This window comes from Chlamydomonas reinhardtii, chromosome 5 (assembly GCF_000002595.2).
Source record: "Chlamydomonas reinhardtii strain CC-503 cw92 mt+ chromosome 5, whole genome shotgun sequence".
Classification (NCBI taxonomy): domain Eukaryota; kingdom Viridiplantae; phylum Chlorophyta; class Chlorophyceae; order Chlamydomonadales; family Chlamydomonadaceae; genus Chlamydomonas; species Chlamydomonas reinhardtii.
Genome location: NC_057008.1, coordinates 3,192,125 through 3,207,060, shown reverse-complemented (window position 1 = coordinate 3,207,060; position 14,936 = coordinate 3,192,125). Strand labels below are relative to the sequence as shown.

At 61.5% G+C, this 14,936-nt stretch overlaps 2 protein-coding genes across 3 annotated transcripts; one reads left to right on the top strand and one right to left on the bottom strand.

Annotated features, from left to right (window-relative positions):
- Window positions 1-42: 42 nt before the first annotated feature.
- On the bottom strand, window positions 43-8,579 carry CHLRE_05g239800v5 (uncharacterized protein). Of its 2 annotated transcripts, XM_043062349.1 has the most exons (22): window positions 8,529-8,579; window positions 8,109-8,310; window positions 7,817-7,891; window positions 7,503-7,575; window positions 7,325-7,368; window positions 7,117-7,178; window positions 6,680-6,779; window positions 6,354-6,448; window positions 6,061-6,119; window positions 5,742-5,883; window positions 5,355-5,423; window positions 4,927-4,965; window positions 4,510-4,641; window positions 4,130-4,268; window positions 3,684-3,910; window positions 3,319-3,522; window positions 2,391-2,998; window positions 2,085-2,207; window positions 1,563-1,661; window positions 1,314-1,409; window positions 1,025-1,144; window positions 43-754 (listed from the first exon to the last, which is right to left on the bottom strand). In XM_043062349.1, exons 2-22 carry the CDS (start codon window positions 8,245-8,247, stop codon window positions 685-687), a joined length of 2,715 nt encoding a protein of 904 aa, XP_042924912.1. In that variant the 5' UTR covers window positions 8,248-8,310; window positions 8,529-8,579; the 3' UTR covers window positions 43-684. The 2 variants fall into 2 exon arrangements, with proteins under 2 accessions (XP_042924912.1, XP_042924913.1); XM_043062350.1 differs by lacking the exon at window positions 8,529-8,579 and having other exon boundaries at window positions 8,109-8,369.
- CHLRE_05g239750v5 (uncharacterized protein) lies at window positions 8,500-14,935 on the top strand. Its single transcript, XM_043062348.1, has 18 exons — window positions 8,500-8,869; window positions 9,056-9,131; window positions 9,337-9,453; window positions 9,706-9,767; window positions 9,927-10,010; window positions 10,125-10,202; window positions 10,353-10,450; window positions 10,700-10,787; window positions 11,017-11,064; window positions 11,298-11,442; window positions 11,589-11,683; window positions 11,804-11,939; window positions 12,093-12,529; window positions 12,744-12,859; window positions 13,118-13,213; window positions 13,665-13,802; window positions 13,964-14,050; window positions 14,264-14,935. Exons 1-18 carry the CDS (start codon window positions 8,777-8,779, stop codon window positions 14,334-14,336), a joined length of 2,067 nt encoding a protein of 688 aa, XP_042924911.1. The 5' UTR covers window positions 8,500-8,776; the 3' UTR covers window positions 14,337-14,935.
- Window position 14,936: the final 1 nt, after the last annotated feature.

Here is a 14,936-nt window from a genome sequence, read left to right as displayed (position 1 = left end):
CAACAATGGATTCAAGATAGCAGGGTGCTACGTGGGCTTAAGCTTTCTTTAAGCTTACAGCAATCGCATTGGGGTCAGGATTGTCCGTCGAACCTTCTGTCAGTTGTCGGTTGCAACCAAGAAACGGACAGAACTCTGCGAACTTCGCACCAAAGAAGGTGGACCCCATCCCCCTGGCTAAGGATGGCTCAAAATTACCTAATTGAATGACGCCTTTGACGACCTCCGACTGCCTCCAGCGACACCGCTTCCACTGCTCGCTAGCCCAGGCTCACCACGCAGAGCCACGACAGCCACATGCATACATTATCCTCCTCTTCGCCCCGCATTTTCGCCTTCCTACCAGGCACGTACCAGGGGTGCCATGTCCTCAGCACTCTCCGCCAACGCTTTGACTCCCTGCGTGCCCAGTCCCACCCCGCCTCCGTAACTCAGTAACTTCAGAACCCCACAACTTAATCCACCCCCCCCTTGCACGTTCCAGCCGCACAATCACTTCACTCCAACCGCCTTGCACCAGCCCACACTTTTTCCACCATGAGCATGATGCAGTTATTCCAAAGCCATATCAGCGCCGCAGGTAAAAGTGCTATACGCACCCTGCTTAACGTAGATAACCCGTGTCCGCCCCAAGCCCTCCTTCTGCAGCTTGTACGGTGCCCCACCCGGGGCCGCGTCCTGGGGCTAGCTGCTGCTGGTGCTGCCCAGCCCGGCTAGGTAGGGGTCCGGGTCCTCATTCCTGGGGTCGTAGTAACTGTAGCGGCGAGGCAGCGAGGCAGTGAGGAACCAGGGAGGAATCAGAAGTGAGCATACGGACAACAAGGGAGTGACCGAGTGGAGGCGGCCGAGTGGTGCTACGGAGCATGGGAAACAACGAAACACGGCAGAGGCAAATGCAGTAGCCGCGCGATCGCCCCACCCCCGAAATCAGGAACCCCAAGTCTTCCTGAGGATGTCAAACAGGAGTGGGGACCGCAGCCAGCGCACACATACTAACACACGGCGCCCAAGCAGAATGTCTCACATTGCGCATTTCTTGTACGTCAGGGGCTTGAAGCGGTCGTACAAGCTGTCGTATCTGGCGTCCATGGCGGCGGTCAGGTTCAAGACGGCGCCGTCGGGATGGATGCGCGTGAAAGGTTGCCTGTTGCAGCACAGGCACAGCACACGTCGCGTCACATTCACCAGGAGTCACAAGGCTGGCTCTGACAACATACACCGCCCTCTGCCGCGAGAGGGAATCCAGCGACTGTGCGCAATCACCATCGCTCTCTCCGCTGTCCCAATCACGCCATGGATCTGCGCGGGCGCACCTGCACGTGGCGCCGCTGCAGTACGACATTACCGTGAGTACGGCATCCAGCCGCACTAGCAGGCGCTGAGTCATGGCGCTGTAAGGCGGCCGAGACCTGTACCGCACACGCGCACAGAGGTGGGACCGCAAACGTCCTCAGTGTGAGTAATGGGATGCTGCTGTCTTGGCAGTCGTCAAGATGCCTTCACTCCGCCGCCGCAACCACCTCCTGCCCGGGGCAAGTTGGATCTGGATTGGGATCGCCCACCTGTCCCGAACCTCCGCGGGGTCCTGTCCCAGGTCATACAACTCGATCTGGGTCGGCATCGCCGCCTGCTTCTTCACCGGGTTGCACAGCTTGGTGTACCTGTGCAGCATGATCCGGCGTCCTTATGTCGTTTTGGCGAAAAGATGGTCGCAAGGTGCGACTTTTTTATGCCTTGCCACAATCAGCTTGCTCATTGGAACCCATGATACCCCACCCCCAAGGCCCCCATAACCCTATTGCCAATGTGCCACCCCCTTCCCCCCCGGCTCTCGCATGGCCCCCGACCCAAGAGCCGGCGTTATGTTGGCCTGGCGGCGCAGGGGTGATCGGGAAGAGCGATTGCCGCCGTGCCGTGCCGTGCCGTGTCCCCACACCCCCTTCCTTATCCTTGGGACAGGTGATAATACCCCATCCCCACGTTTGCCCACGCTGGCCCGCCGCCCAACCCAACCAAAGCCCCAACCGAACTGGACCCACACCACCCTACGATGTGCCCAATGTAGCAGACACCCACGCACGCACTTGTAGCAGGTCCAGGCGCCGCCGTCCGCGGGCGGCCCAAAGGCCAGGAAGTCAGCGCAGATGCGCAGAGTGCGGTAGTACTTGCCCTTGAACACGCCATCCAGCCAAGACTCGATCAGCGCCCTGAAAGGAATTAGGAAATAACGGTGGAGGGAGCGCGGTTTAGGAGTGCGGAGCGTATGTGTGCGATGTACTGAAACAAGCGATACAGATGAGCGTCGATTGGTCGTCAGCACCCGGCGCAAGGGCCAGCCTACGCATGGGTAGGCAAATGACAGCATGCGCCGCTAGCGTTGAATGACTCACACATTGCTCCATTCCCCAAGACTGGGCATGGTCACAGGCGCCGCAGAAGGCGTGAGCGGCGACGGTGACGGCCGAGGTGATGGCGGCTGGGGTGGAGGCTGTGGCGGTGACCGTGGCATGCCGCCTTTGCCCTTACTCGGTCGATCGAGCCGGCTCGGCGGCGGTTGCCGCTGCTGCACGACCCGGCGCCGAGCACCCGCCATTACTGCCTGCTCCTCCAAAGCCACCTCCTCACTCTCCTCCCCCTCCCCCTCGGCAGCTGCACCTTCCTCTTCGTCGTCCCGCACTGCCGTGTTCTCTGCTGCCCTGCTGTATGCTTGCTGCGCTCCGGCCGCCTGTTCCGCCTGCTGCTGCTGCTCCGCCTCCAGCTCCCGAAGGGCCGCTCTCACTCTTTCCAGCGAGTACTCCAACAGCCGCGCCGGATCCACAGGCGGCAGGTCGCCCCACAGCCCCTGGACCTGGTCCTGCACTGCCCGATGGCCCGGCACTGCCTGCAAACCTTGCGGCTGACGATGCTGGTGCTGGTTGTGGTGAAGGGCTGGGCCGCCGGTCAGGTTGGAACGCCGCTCTTGCAGCCACTGCGTCAGCCCCAGACCCACGGCGTGGTCCTGTGTGTGTGTGGGGGGGGGGGGGGGGGGCGGGTGCGCACGAGGTTGGAGACCGAGCACACGTACACGCACACATACACACACGCACACGTGCAAGGGAGTCTTCAAGGGGAACACGGGGCTGATGCGCACCCGGGTCCGCAGCTCATCGCCCCACCGCCCCTCCACAGCGACACCCGCACCGGTTGCTGACGGCGGGTGCATCTTTGTGCGATCATTACTCATATACCTTCCCCTGATGACGGGGAGTAACGGACCCCACCGGATCAGCGCTGTTCCCTTACGTCGCTTACGCTATGTTTAATACCCGTGGCCCGCACCTGGATCCACATCTCATGGTGCCACGCCCAGCCCGCCGGCCTCTGCCAGCCAGCCAGCGCACCGCCGTCCATCGCAGCAGCTCCGCCGGCCTCCGCCTGAGCGTTCTCGTGCCCATTCATGTTCTCCTCGACAGCGGGAAGCGTTGCGGCGCTTGCCATAATACTGCGACTTCGCGCTGACCGCCGCCGGTCGCCGCCGCTTTGCTGAAGGGCCAACAAGAGTACCGGAACAACATATTTCAAGTTACTGACCAACGACTTCTGGGTATCTACCCATGTCGTCAGCCGTCAAGACCTGCCGCAAGCAGTGCCACGGCAGTGCAAACATTCGGCAGCCCTGAAGTACGTAGCCCAAGCGCGCACACCTGTGCGGGTGTGGGCTTGCCCGAGCCCACTGGCGGCAACGGCGGCGCGGGTGGCATCGGTGGGTCGGGTGGCGGCGGCGGTGTGCAGTAGTACGACAAATCGCTGTCCGGCGGCACGGCTCCGGAGCCAACCGCTGCCGCCGCTGCCCCGGGCTTGCCGGCTCGAGCCAGCAGGTCGGCGAGGGGCAGTGCTGCGCCGTCAATCTCCGTGGCGCCCGTGCTGGCCCCTGTGTGAGTAGATGGGTTGTGTGGCCGCGTCCAGCGTTGCAAAACGCAGGCGCTACTCGGTCATGCGCGTACCGTAATAAGCCGGTGAAGGGTTGCCAATGCCCAATCGCACTTCCGTACACACCACACACACCTTCACGCACCCACACACATAAACATGCCCCGGCACCCCCACCACCCGCGCCACTCGCCCAGCCTCAAGATCAGCCCGCCCGCACCCGCAAGCGCCAGGATGGTGGCGGTGAGGTCGGTGAGCGAGGCCTGCAGCTCGGGCCCGGTGGCGGCGCCGCGCGGGATGCCGGGCCCCGCCATGAGCATGGGCACTCGGACGTCCTCCTCGTACTGCGTGAACTTCTCCTGTGCGTGCGTGCGCGTACATAATAACACGTGTTGCGTTGTCTTGTTGTGTCGCTGCTCACGAGTCGGCAGGTTTACTCGCGGTCCAGCGTCCACTGCCACACCGCCGCGCCCCGCAAGGAAATGACCCGCCAGCCAGCCCGCGTAACTGCCCGTATTCAAACCATGCGGGCTCCGAGCACCGCACGTGCGGCTCCAACCACCGGGCCGCAGCGTTCGATCTCGCCAAACTAACTCGCACCTGCGCGATGTTGTGGTTGCCCAGCTTGAATCCGTTATCGGATGTGAACATGATGACTGTGTCCTCGAGGAGGCCGCGGCACGCCAGCCGGCTCACCACCGCGGCAATGGTGTCATCCACGGTGCGCAGCGACTGCGCGGTTAGGAAGGGGGCGGGGGCGACAATCATGATTAGCTTAAGAAAGTAAGGGTAGACGGTAAGCAATCTCGGGGGCGGGGTTGGGAAGCGGATGAGAGGCAGGGAGTGCCAGGGGAAGGTGACTGAGATGGAGAGGTGGACGGTACAGTAATGTCAGCAGCGAAGAATCTCATGTCACATCCCCACATCCAGGCGGGATTTAAGACAGCAGGGCTGGGGCCCAAACCCAAGCACCCTTGTTCGTGGCTCTCCACCACACATACAAAACCACACGCGCACCTCTAGCCGTGCACGGTAGCGGGTCCTGATCGCTGCCACCTGCAGCACCACGCACGCACGCCACTACGTGAGCGCCAAGCGAGGGCGGTGTGTGTGTATGTGTGTGTGCGTGCGTGTGTGTGTGTGTGTGTGTGTGTGTGTGTGTGTGTGTGTGTGTGTGTGTGTGTGTGTGTGTGTGTGTGTGTGTGTGTGTGTGCTGCAGCGGCCACACTGTGCCACACCACGTATGTAACGAGCCGCGCCAAGGTGCGTGGCCGCTGACCCGCCGCAGTGCGTGCATGCCCGTTCCCCATTGCATACGCGCGCCCCACGGTTGCGCCCCCCCCCTATCCAGGACATACGTGGAGCTCGCACTGCATTTTTGGGTTGGGCAACGATTCCTTGACCCTTGGGACTCGGGCACATAGTCCCCCACCCCACGCACCCACCTGCTCAGTCACACCCGAGGCCCAGTAGTAGCCAATCTGCTTTGGCACCGAGCGTGCGAAGTTGGGGCTCTGCAGGCCGTGTCACCACCGGGATTGACAGTGCATCGATCAGTTGCTCGACATTGCAGAACCATAGCACCACAAATCCACGTGCTCAAGAACACATACGGCCGGGCGCCGCGCCTTCCCCACATTCCATCCACTGACGCCCCGCCGTGCAATAAACGCCCCCACCCAGCACAGCACACCCACCCACCCACCCATTATCACCCACCCACCCACCCACCCACTACCACCCACCCAACCATTATCACCAACTACCACCCACCCGACCACAAACACCTTCACCCATTATCACCCACCCGCCCATTATCACCGCCCACCCACCTTGAACAGCGGCACCTGGCTGAACAGGCCGCGGTACTTGGGCTCCACCTCAGGCAGTGCGGCGCTACCCCCCGAGTATTGGTCATGAGGCGCAAAGGTGGGAACGAAGAGGAAGAACGGCGCGCCGGCGGTGGCCGCCTCACTACGCCAGGGCAGGCAAGCGGGCGGGCGCAGAGGCGAGGTAGGGGAGGCTTGGAAATACCCGATCGGCAGACAGCACGCTCAAATCCCTTCCATCTCAACCTAGCTACTCTGCCGCACCCACTTCCGCCCCATCAACATCTATCGCACCAGCCCTGCTGCAGCGTCCCACACGCACTCGATGTACTCCAGGGTCTTTTCTCGGATGATGACGTCCTCATTGGCACCCGGGTACACCTGCACCGCGGCGCGACATGTGCGTGCGTGTGCGGGCTTGTCACAAACCGTGTGTGGATATCGGTCTGATGAAGTGTATGCACGCGCAAGCACACACACACACACACACACACACACACACACACACACACACACACATACACACGGCGTCTTGGCGGGCTTTTGTTTCGGTTCTACACGCACTGCACACACACATCCACACACGAAAATACAGTCACGCACAGCCACACGCACCTGCAGCTGCTTGGGGTCGCAGCGGCGCAAGAAGGTGGGGCTGCCCTTGGCCGTCAGTTCCTCGCTGGGTCCGGCGTCGCCCTTGGCAAGCGGGTCTGCAGGCAAGGCAAGGCAAGGCAAGGCAGGGCAAGGCGAGGCAGGGGCGGCAGAATGCAGGTTCAAACATTCCTGGTAGGGAGAGCGGGCACTCCTTTTCACTGCAGTTCGATTGCTGCATTCGCAAACCGCTAGGAGCCAAGGCCGTGCCAAGGCATCCCTACCTAACGGCCTGACCTACACCGCCCACTGCTGCATGCCGAGCCCCACGCCGCTCCCCCTCCGCTCACCCAGGCTGGTCCAGCCACGTGGGCAGCCCAACTTGGCGGCCGCGTCCTGTGTGAAGCCGTTGAGCAGCTTTCCCACCAGGTAAGTGTTGTAGCCGGCGGCCTGTGTAGGTAATGTGTGTGTATGTGTATGTGTGTGTATGTGTGTATTTGTGTGTGTGTGTGTGTGTGTTGTGTGCATGGGTGAGAACTGAAAACCGTGAAGCCGGAGGGGATGCGGCGGAGGCATGTGCGGCACGGCGTGGTGTGGCGGGGGGAAGGACACGGCCGGTGCGGCGGTTTGAGATCTGGTGGGGATTCCTGTGCCGGGATGCACTGCAGCAGCGGCTGTCACACTGCCCCCCCCCTCCTCGCAGCAAGCCGTCGCAAGCTATATACGCATGTGATGCATACACACACGCGCACGCGCTCCCTCCCTTCTCACTGACGGTCACGCCCACCTGCAGCCACACGGGTAAGTAGTTTGTGTCCAGCTGATCTCGCATGAACTTGACGTAGCCGCCTGCGCGTGGGGCGGGCACAGCGTACGTGTGTGTGGTTTGATAAAGATGGGGGTTTCGGAGGGCAGGTGAGCTCTCAAGGGGCTTCCAGCTAGCACGCAGCTGCATTAGAGCTATTGTGTCACCTAACACACGCTGCCCCACGCACCTAGAGGCCACGCATTGGATGTCATGTTTGTGTTGTGGCAGTGCCTGTGGCGTGTGTGTGTCAGGACACAGCATGTGTCAATGGGACATCGCATCAGTCGCCGTGCGCAGGCGCGCAGGCAGGTGCGGCGCACCCGCACCCGCACCCGCACACCCGCACCCATACCCCAGTCGCGCACCTTCCAGTCAGGAAGGCAGTGCGGGCGGGGCAGCAGCTGGCCACCGGCGTGATGAAATGTTGCACCTCCAGGCCTGTGTCCGCCAGCACCACCAGCACCACCAGCACCAGCACACGGGTATGAGCGACACGCGGTGGAGGTATACTTAATGCCAGCATACGAAGGATGACGCAAGCATAGACGAAGTGCACACGACACATCAGCTTCCTTGTTGGCGCACAGGCACGATTCCACCACGCCCTGTTCCCCGCCGCTCTCCTGCGGTGCCCCTTGCCATCATGGCGGCTCAGGCCGTTTGCACTGCTGCCGCGCACCTCTGCGCCGCACCAGGCGGTGAAGCTGCGGCATGTAGTAGGGGTGTGTGGAGTTGAGCATGTAGTCCTGGTCATCTGGTGGCGGGTGGGGACGGGGGGGACAACGCGAGGGAAAAGGGGAAGGGAGTAGAACAGATGCAATAGTGACAGAGTGATGGTCAACGGGCGGAAAAAAAAGACAGGTGTCTGACCCGGGTTGTCTGACAGCCCTGCCTTCACTCTTCCGCTTGAGTGTGACTCCAACACACCAAGCGCGCACACGGGGCACGCCCTGCACGTGCATTATGCGCACCTGTCATGATGAGGACGATGTTGGGCCGCTTGGTGGTGCTTGCGGCTTGCGCGCAACCGCATGCCGCAAGCAGGATGGTGGCACAGAGCGCCAGGTGCCAGCGCGCCACCATCTGCCAGCCCAGCTTTGATGACCTCATGTGAGTTGCTAGAAGACTAATGCGACCTTGCCGGGGCACGTCGACGTTCAGGACAGCGCCATACTGCGAAAGTCAAAGCATGAATTTCAACTCCAGCGTGTGTGCTAGCGCATCATGCTTTCTATTGGTTCATCCTATTTTGTATTTAAGAACTGCACTGTCAGGAAGTTGATTTGCGGCACCAGGGTGCATTCCCGCCCAATGGACCAGGTTCGCCAGTGTAGTCGGTTGCAGCGCTGTATCGACTTTATGATCCACATATCCGCTAAATCTGTACATACCTGTCAAAGGCCAACAACATTACATAAGAAACGCAGGCCTCCGCCCGCCAGTTCCGCTTACGAACGTGTATGAGCAAATTCTAATGTATCCATCTACACTGGTGTCTTGATTATAAAGCACTCGCCAAAAAATGCTGGAACCTAGTCGACGGTGCCCGTCTCGGCGCGGAGTTGTTCTGGCACAAATACTGGGCGGCGCACGCCATAAAGCAATGCACAACAGACTAGGATGCACGCTCGTAGCGCTGATGCTTGCTACAGTAACGCTGTTCCAACCCGGGCATGCACAGCGCGTGGCTGCGAGCCCGAAATCAAAACCCAACATCATCTTCATCATGACCGTAAGAAAGACGTGCAAATCAAGGGAGGAGCGATGTTTGGTGGATGGGTGGCAAGAGCTTGGCGGGGTGGGGTTGCCATGCCTGGGCATGCAACACCCTCGGCACGCAGCACTGCAGCGACACTTCTTGGCACGCCCACCTGACTCCCCCTTGACGGACAGCGGGGCGTTGTCGTACATGGAACAGGATGACCAAGACTATGTGCTGGGCAGCACGGATGCTAAGTGGATGCCCTCGCTGGACAAGTACCTGCGCAAGCAGGGTGAGACGCGGCGCGCTGTCTGCATTAGGGCTGGCCTTCCCCAGGTCTGACAGCTACAACTGATCGGGTTAACGTCGTGGGTTAACATGGATCCTCGTGTATCTTTCCTGGGTATCTCAGTATTTCCTGGTCCCCGTCACGGTCCATAAGCCAACCCCGAACCCCTATCAATGGTGCCACCAATGCGTGTTATGCGTTGCAACAGGTATGGAGGTGCCCAATTTTGTCACATCCATCGCCAGCTGCTGCCCTAGCCGCACTAGCTTCTTCACTGGCAAATACTGCCACACCACCAACATCACCAGCAATGGCAACTTGCGAGGTGCGGTAGGGCCGTTGCGCGGCGGGGATGCACGGCGCGGCGGGGATGCACGGCGCGGCGGGGATGCACGGTGGGGGTACGGTGCACGGTAGGTCGCGCTGGCTGCTGTGTCTCAATCTCCCATTACTCATGGGTCCCTGCAAGTATAGCTGTAGCTTTAGAATTGCAATTACGCGTGCTAAAGATTCTTGGTCTCGCGCACAGCAGAAGCCACCACATCATCCTGCTGCCTTGTTATTGATCTCGCCACAGGCAGTGTGACCAAGATGATGGGGCAGGACCTCGACCACGACTACCTGCCGCTGTGGCTGCAGGTCAGCTAGCGAGGGCCAAGGGCGGCGGGGCACGGGGCGTACACGGCGCCTGCACTGTCGCAAATCACATTTGCCCGCCTGCAAGTGATTTGCCGCACTTCGTTACACCACTTCTTTACCTGTTTTGGCTACCACATTTCGCTATGTGCGGTGGTGCAGGATGCCGGCTACAGCACCTACATGGTTGGGAAGTTCCTCAACGGCTTCACCTACAAGGCAGTGAAGAAGTTTGGGTGCCCCAAGGTGTGTTCGGTTTGGGGAGGTGCAGCGGTGATGCGGGCCTCGCGTGTTTCAGGGCCGACGTTTCGTACCCGAAATGTGACACCCAAGCCCTGGCGCATGTTTGTCTGCATGCAGGGCTGGACGGTGGCCGACCCGTTGATTCAGGACTTCACCACGGATTCGGAGTACGAATTCAGCGAAGACTATCCGCGGGTGGGTGAACCCTTAACGTCTAAGTAACTTAGTACCATACACGCCTACACCCCGGCGGGCATTACAGCAGGTCAGCTGCTCCCCCCTGCGCGCCAGCAGCCAGGCAGCCTCCTTGCGCCTGACCTCCCCCCGCGCCCGCATGCCCGGCAGGCCCCCAACTACATGACCAACTGCCAGGGCGAGGTGCAGACGTACTTTGGCGATTACCACGAGGAGGTGATCCGGAGCAAGGCTCTCACCTACCTGGAGTGAGTTGTGTGTGTGTGTGTGTGTGTGTGTGCGTGGGTCGGAGGGGGTTTGACGACGGTGGGGTCCTTGTGTACGGAGCCCTGCCTGCCACAGCACGACAGCTCCTTCCACGCCTGCTGCAGCTGCCCACCCACGTGCTCGCGGCCTAGCCTTCCAACATCACACTAGGTGCAATAAGCCCTCTGCCGTTGGGTGCGCTGATATCTCACAACCTGTTTCCCAACTTCTTTCTGTCCCTACCATACCAGCGACGGCGCGGCCAGTGGCAAGCCCTTCTTCCTGTACATCTCCACAGTGGCCCCCCACGACGCCAAGGGACCGGGCGCCTACCCGCAGGTGAGTAGGGTGCTGTGGCGTGTGAGGGTGTGGGAACATGCCTTGTAAAAGGATTACAACAGGCGCGCATCCGGAATGCCATCTGGTGCGGGGCAGCGGTAGAGTGTGCGTGGTCATTGCACATGGTTGGACGTATAGCCGGTGGCTGTCGTGATGGAAAGGCCGGCTGGACTGCAGCTGACCTCCCTTGTGCGGCCTTCCCTACATTTCCCTCACCTCCTCGCCACAGGTGCCTCCTGCGTACCGGGACCTGTTTCCCGGAGTAAAGGCTCCGCGGGTGAGTCCTGCCAGGCGTGTGTGCGTTGCTGCATGTCTCCTCCGCCGCTTCGTTCAGGGCAGCCAGGGGGAAAATGCTCCACATCGTTGCCTGCACGGGGTCAACGAACCCCTGACATCGCCAGCAAGTCATACTTCATTGCAGCTGGTACGATGCACGGCGTCCACCCAAGTTCACGCCACCCCACACCACACCATGCGCGTGTCCTTGCTCGTTACTTTCGCCTCCTGTAGACCGGCAATTGGGGCAAGCCGGTGCCGGCCGCCGTCGGCTTCAGCAAGCAGACCCCCAACGACTTCAACGTCACGGACATCGACGGCCGCTACCGGGCGCGGCTGCAGTCGCTGCGCGCCGTTGACGACACCATTGATGCTGTTAGTGAGTGTTGCGTGGATGCAATTGCGCGTTGCGGAGGCGCAAGGTGCTTGCACAGTGCCCATCATTGATTCCTTTTCCCTCCGCATCGTACTGAAAGCGACACCAGCAGCTCGCCTAGCTACAACAACCTCCTTCCTGTCTTGCAGTGAAGCGCCTGGCCTGCCATGGACTTCTAGACAACACAGTCATCATGTACACCTCAGACAACGGATTCAAACTGGGCAACCACAACATGGCCCAGGTAGGGTGCGGCTCGACAACGCGATGTGTACTGTATCGTGTGTGTTCCACAGAGCATCCAGCCTCTCTAATACACATCCAGCTGACCTGGATTGTCATCTTCCAATGTTCAAATCAACAGGAAAAGTTCACCTACTTTGAGGAGGACGTGCGCGTTCCCTTCCTGATGGCCGGCCCGGGCGTGCCTCGCGGCGTGTACGTGCCCGAGGTGGCGGCGGCCATGACCGACCTCACGGCCACCATCGCGCACCTGGCGGGTGCGTGCGTGGCTCCGTGTCTACACGGGGAATGCCGGGTGGTGATACCCTTACTGGCTCTGTGTGGCGCGGTGTCGCAACCCTCCAGCTTTCCTCCCAGTGCTGAGGACGGGTGGCCACTGACATAGCCGGCTTCCCTGACTCCCCCTGCAGGCGCCACCTCTGGTAACATCTCTGTTGACGGCGCACCGCTGCCTCTCGACCGCATCGCCGCCGCCTACCCCAGCCCCAACCAGCCCGGCGCGCCTGCCAGCCCGATCAGGCCCGTGTGCCCAGGCCTGCCACCGCCGAGCCCCCAGCCGCCGCCGTCGCCTCCCTTGCCTTCCCCGCCGCCGGGCAAGCACGGGAAAGCGCCCAAGGTGCCGCGCCCGCCAAACCCGCCCTCGAAGCGCGGGCTGCTTGCCTCCATGTATGACGCGGGCTCTGGGTTCGACACGGTGGACATGGATGCGGTGGATATGAGAAGCGAGGAGCTGTCGGCGCAGACCGGTGGAGGCCTGCGGTCGCTGCTGCAGGCGGGGGCCAGCGGGGCGCCCGGGCAGCCGTACTACGGCAACTGGTCGAACATTCAACTGATAGAGGCGTGGCTGGTGCGTACGGCAACTAAGCGTGCCGGAATGGGGCTGTGCCGGAATGGTGCAACGCGCCAAATGGTTACACGTGCTCCTCCGGCGGCGAACATGTGCACCGGACGTTGCGTTTTCCCGCACGCGCCGCACATGCCTCACACATCACGCACAGCGTCGACCCTTCCCCTTGTGCTTGCCTGACAACGCACTCGCTACGCCGCCCTCCGGCCTGCAGGACGGCAGCATGAGCAACCTAGCGGGCAAGGACTACCGCGTGCTGCGTGCCTGCAGCCCCTTCCAGGCCTTTGGCGCGCCCATGGACCCGCGCAGCGGCGGCCACACCTGCTACAAGTGAGCGCGTGGGGGCGAGCGCAGGGCTAGCTATCCGAGCGGGCTGCAGGCCAGGCTGTGTAAGCTACAAACGGGGCCATGCTTTCGCAAAGTGTAACCATGATTCTTAAGGAGCCACAGGACGCGTGGGTGCTCCAAGGTCGCCACCTGAGGACCGATTTAGATCGGCAGGCCCACGCATCCATGCCGTGACGTTTCCTCATGTTACTCGGTGCCTTGACCCTTGGCCCCATGTGTCTTGACGTGTCTTGTGTGCAGGTATGTGGTGCTGTGCAATTCCAGGAGCCTGGCCGGCCACGGCCCGGTTCGGCAGCTGTTCGACCTGGGGCGTGACGCCGTGGAGCTGCAGGACAAGTGAGGATTGGGGGTGGGGGTGCAGGACAAGTGAGGGGGTGGGCTGCGGGAGGCGAGGGGCAGGACAAGTGAGGGGGTGGGGGGTTGGGGGTGGGGGGAGTGGTGGGGGTGCAGGACAAGTGAGGGGGTGGGGGGTGGGGGTTATGTGCCCGGGCCCATCGTCATCGTCAACCCATCATCATCAGAAATGTGGAGGTGGGAGCTGTAGGACAAGTGAGGGGGTGCGGGTGCGGGTGCGGGCTGCGGGAGGGGAGCGGCAGGGCGCGGAGCGCGGGGCGGCAGCACGGGGGGACCAGGGAAGCGAAGGTGGCGATGCATGTGGGGCTCTGCGGAGGCCGGGGCCGGGAGTGGGCTGGTTGGCGTCCGCGGCTGCGGACTTGGTGAGGCATGACCCACACCAGCACATGACCGCTGAACAGCCTGTGGGTGCCTTTCCTTGCCCCGCCCCCAGGTTTACACAGTTCAAGGCGCCGTACAACGGAATCTTCAAGCGGCTGTACGACCGACTGGATGCCGTACTAACCGTCATGTCGTACTGCAGCGGCGCCACGTGCCGCAACCCCTTCATTGTGATCCACCCCGACGGCAGGTGCGTAGGGTGCTCGTCCAACTTATTACCTGCCGCGCATCTGTCTTACGTCCACGCGCGCGGCGTTCTCCCGCCAACCCGCACGCACGCTGGAGCTAGGCTCTCCGTGTCACAGCCACATCGATCTTCGCCATGTCCCCCCGTTTCCACTCTCCCTACAGTGTGACCAACCTGGAACAAGCCATGGACGTCAAGTTTGATGACCTGTACGGCGGTTTCAAAAAGTTCTCGTACAAGCGATGCGCACTGTAAGTACCGACACCCACGCAGGTCTCCTGCGGGTGTTGACGCGCACACAGCCCGCCCCCTGCTTGCACCACATACACGCAATTCATACACGCATTCATGTACGCATGCAAGTGCGAAGCCCAGCCCAGTGGCCCAGGGGTCCACCAATCCCAAGCCCGCACTGCTCGCCCCTGCACACCCACACTGTCCTGACGCGGCCCCACCCCCTGCAGCTACTACCACCCGCAGAACGAGAGCGCTGACCTGCGGCTGGTCCCCGAGGAGTACCGCACATGGCTGGCATGAGCAGGAGTGCAACCCTGGGCATGAGCGACGGCGCGTTTCGATGGACAGCGGAGAAAGCCAGGGGCCAGGGGTAAACCCCGGGAGAAATGCGTGCGGAGGGGTTTGAGGAAAGCCTCGCCCCCGCCAGTGGGCTGTCGGCAACTGGATGTTGGGCCTTGAAGCTAAAGTAGCTGCAGTAGCACTAGTCCCACGCACAAGGCGCGCGTTCTAGAACTTGATGGCGTGCAGTCGTGGGCAATGATGTTTGGGGCTGTGCCCAGTATATGTGCTCAATGAATGTCCCCCATTTGTGAACGCAGTACAAGTGACCGACATGTGATTCGTGCACGAAACGGGGCCTAGGGTAGCGCTGAGGTGTGTGTGGGCTTGCTGATTGAGGAGACTTGCACTGGAGTGGCACCCGTGTCAATGGTGCACTGGCGGCACGTGAATGTGCGTAGATTGTTAGGAAAGCACAAAGAGAAAGGTTCGATACTGTGCATGCTGTAGATGTGTGTGTACGGGTAACCGTACGGAAAAGCCCACCAGATGCAGTTGGAGGCTGGCATCGTGGGCTAGCATGGTGCGAGACCCGTTTGCCCCGTCCATCCGAAGATGTTA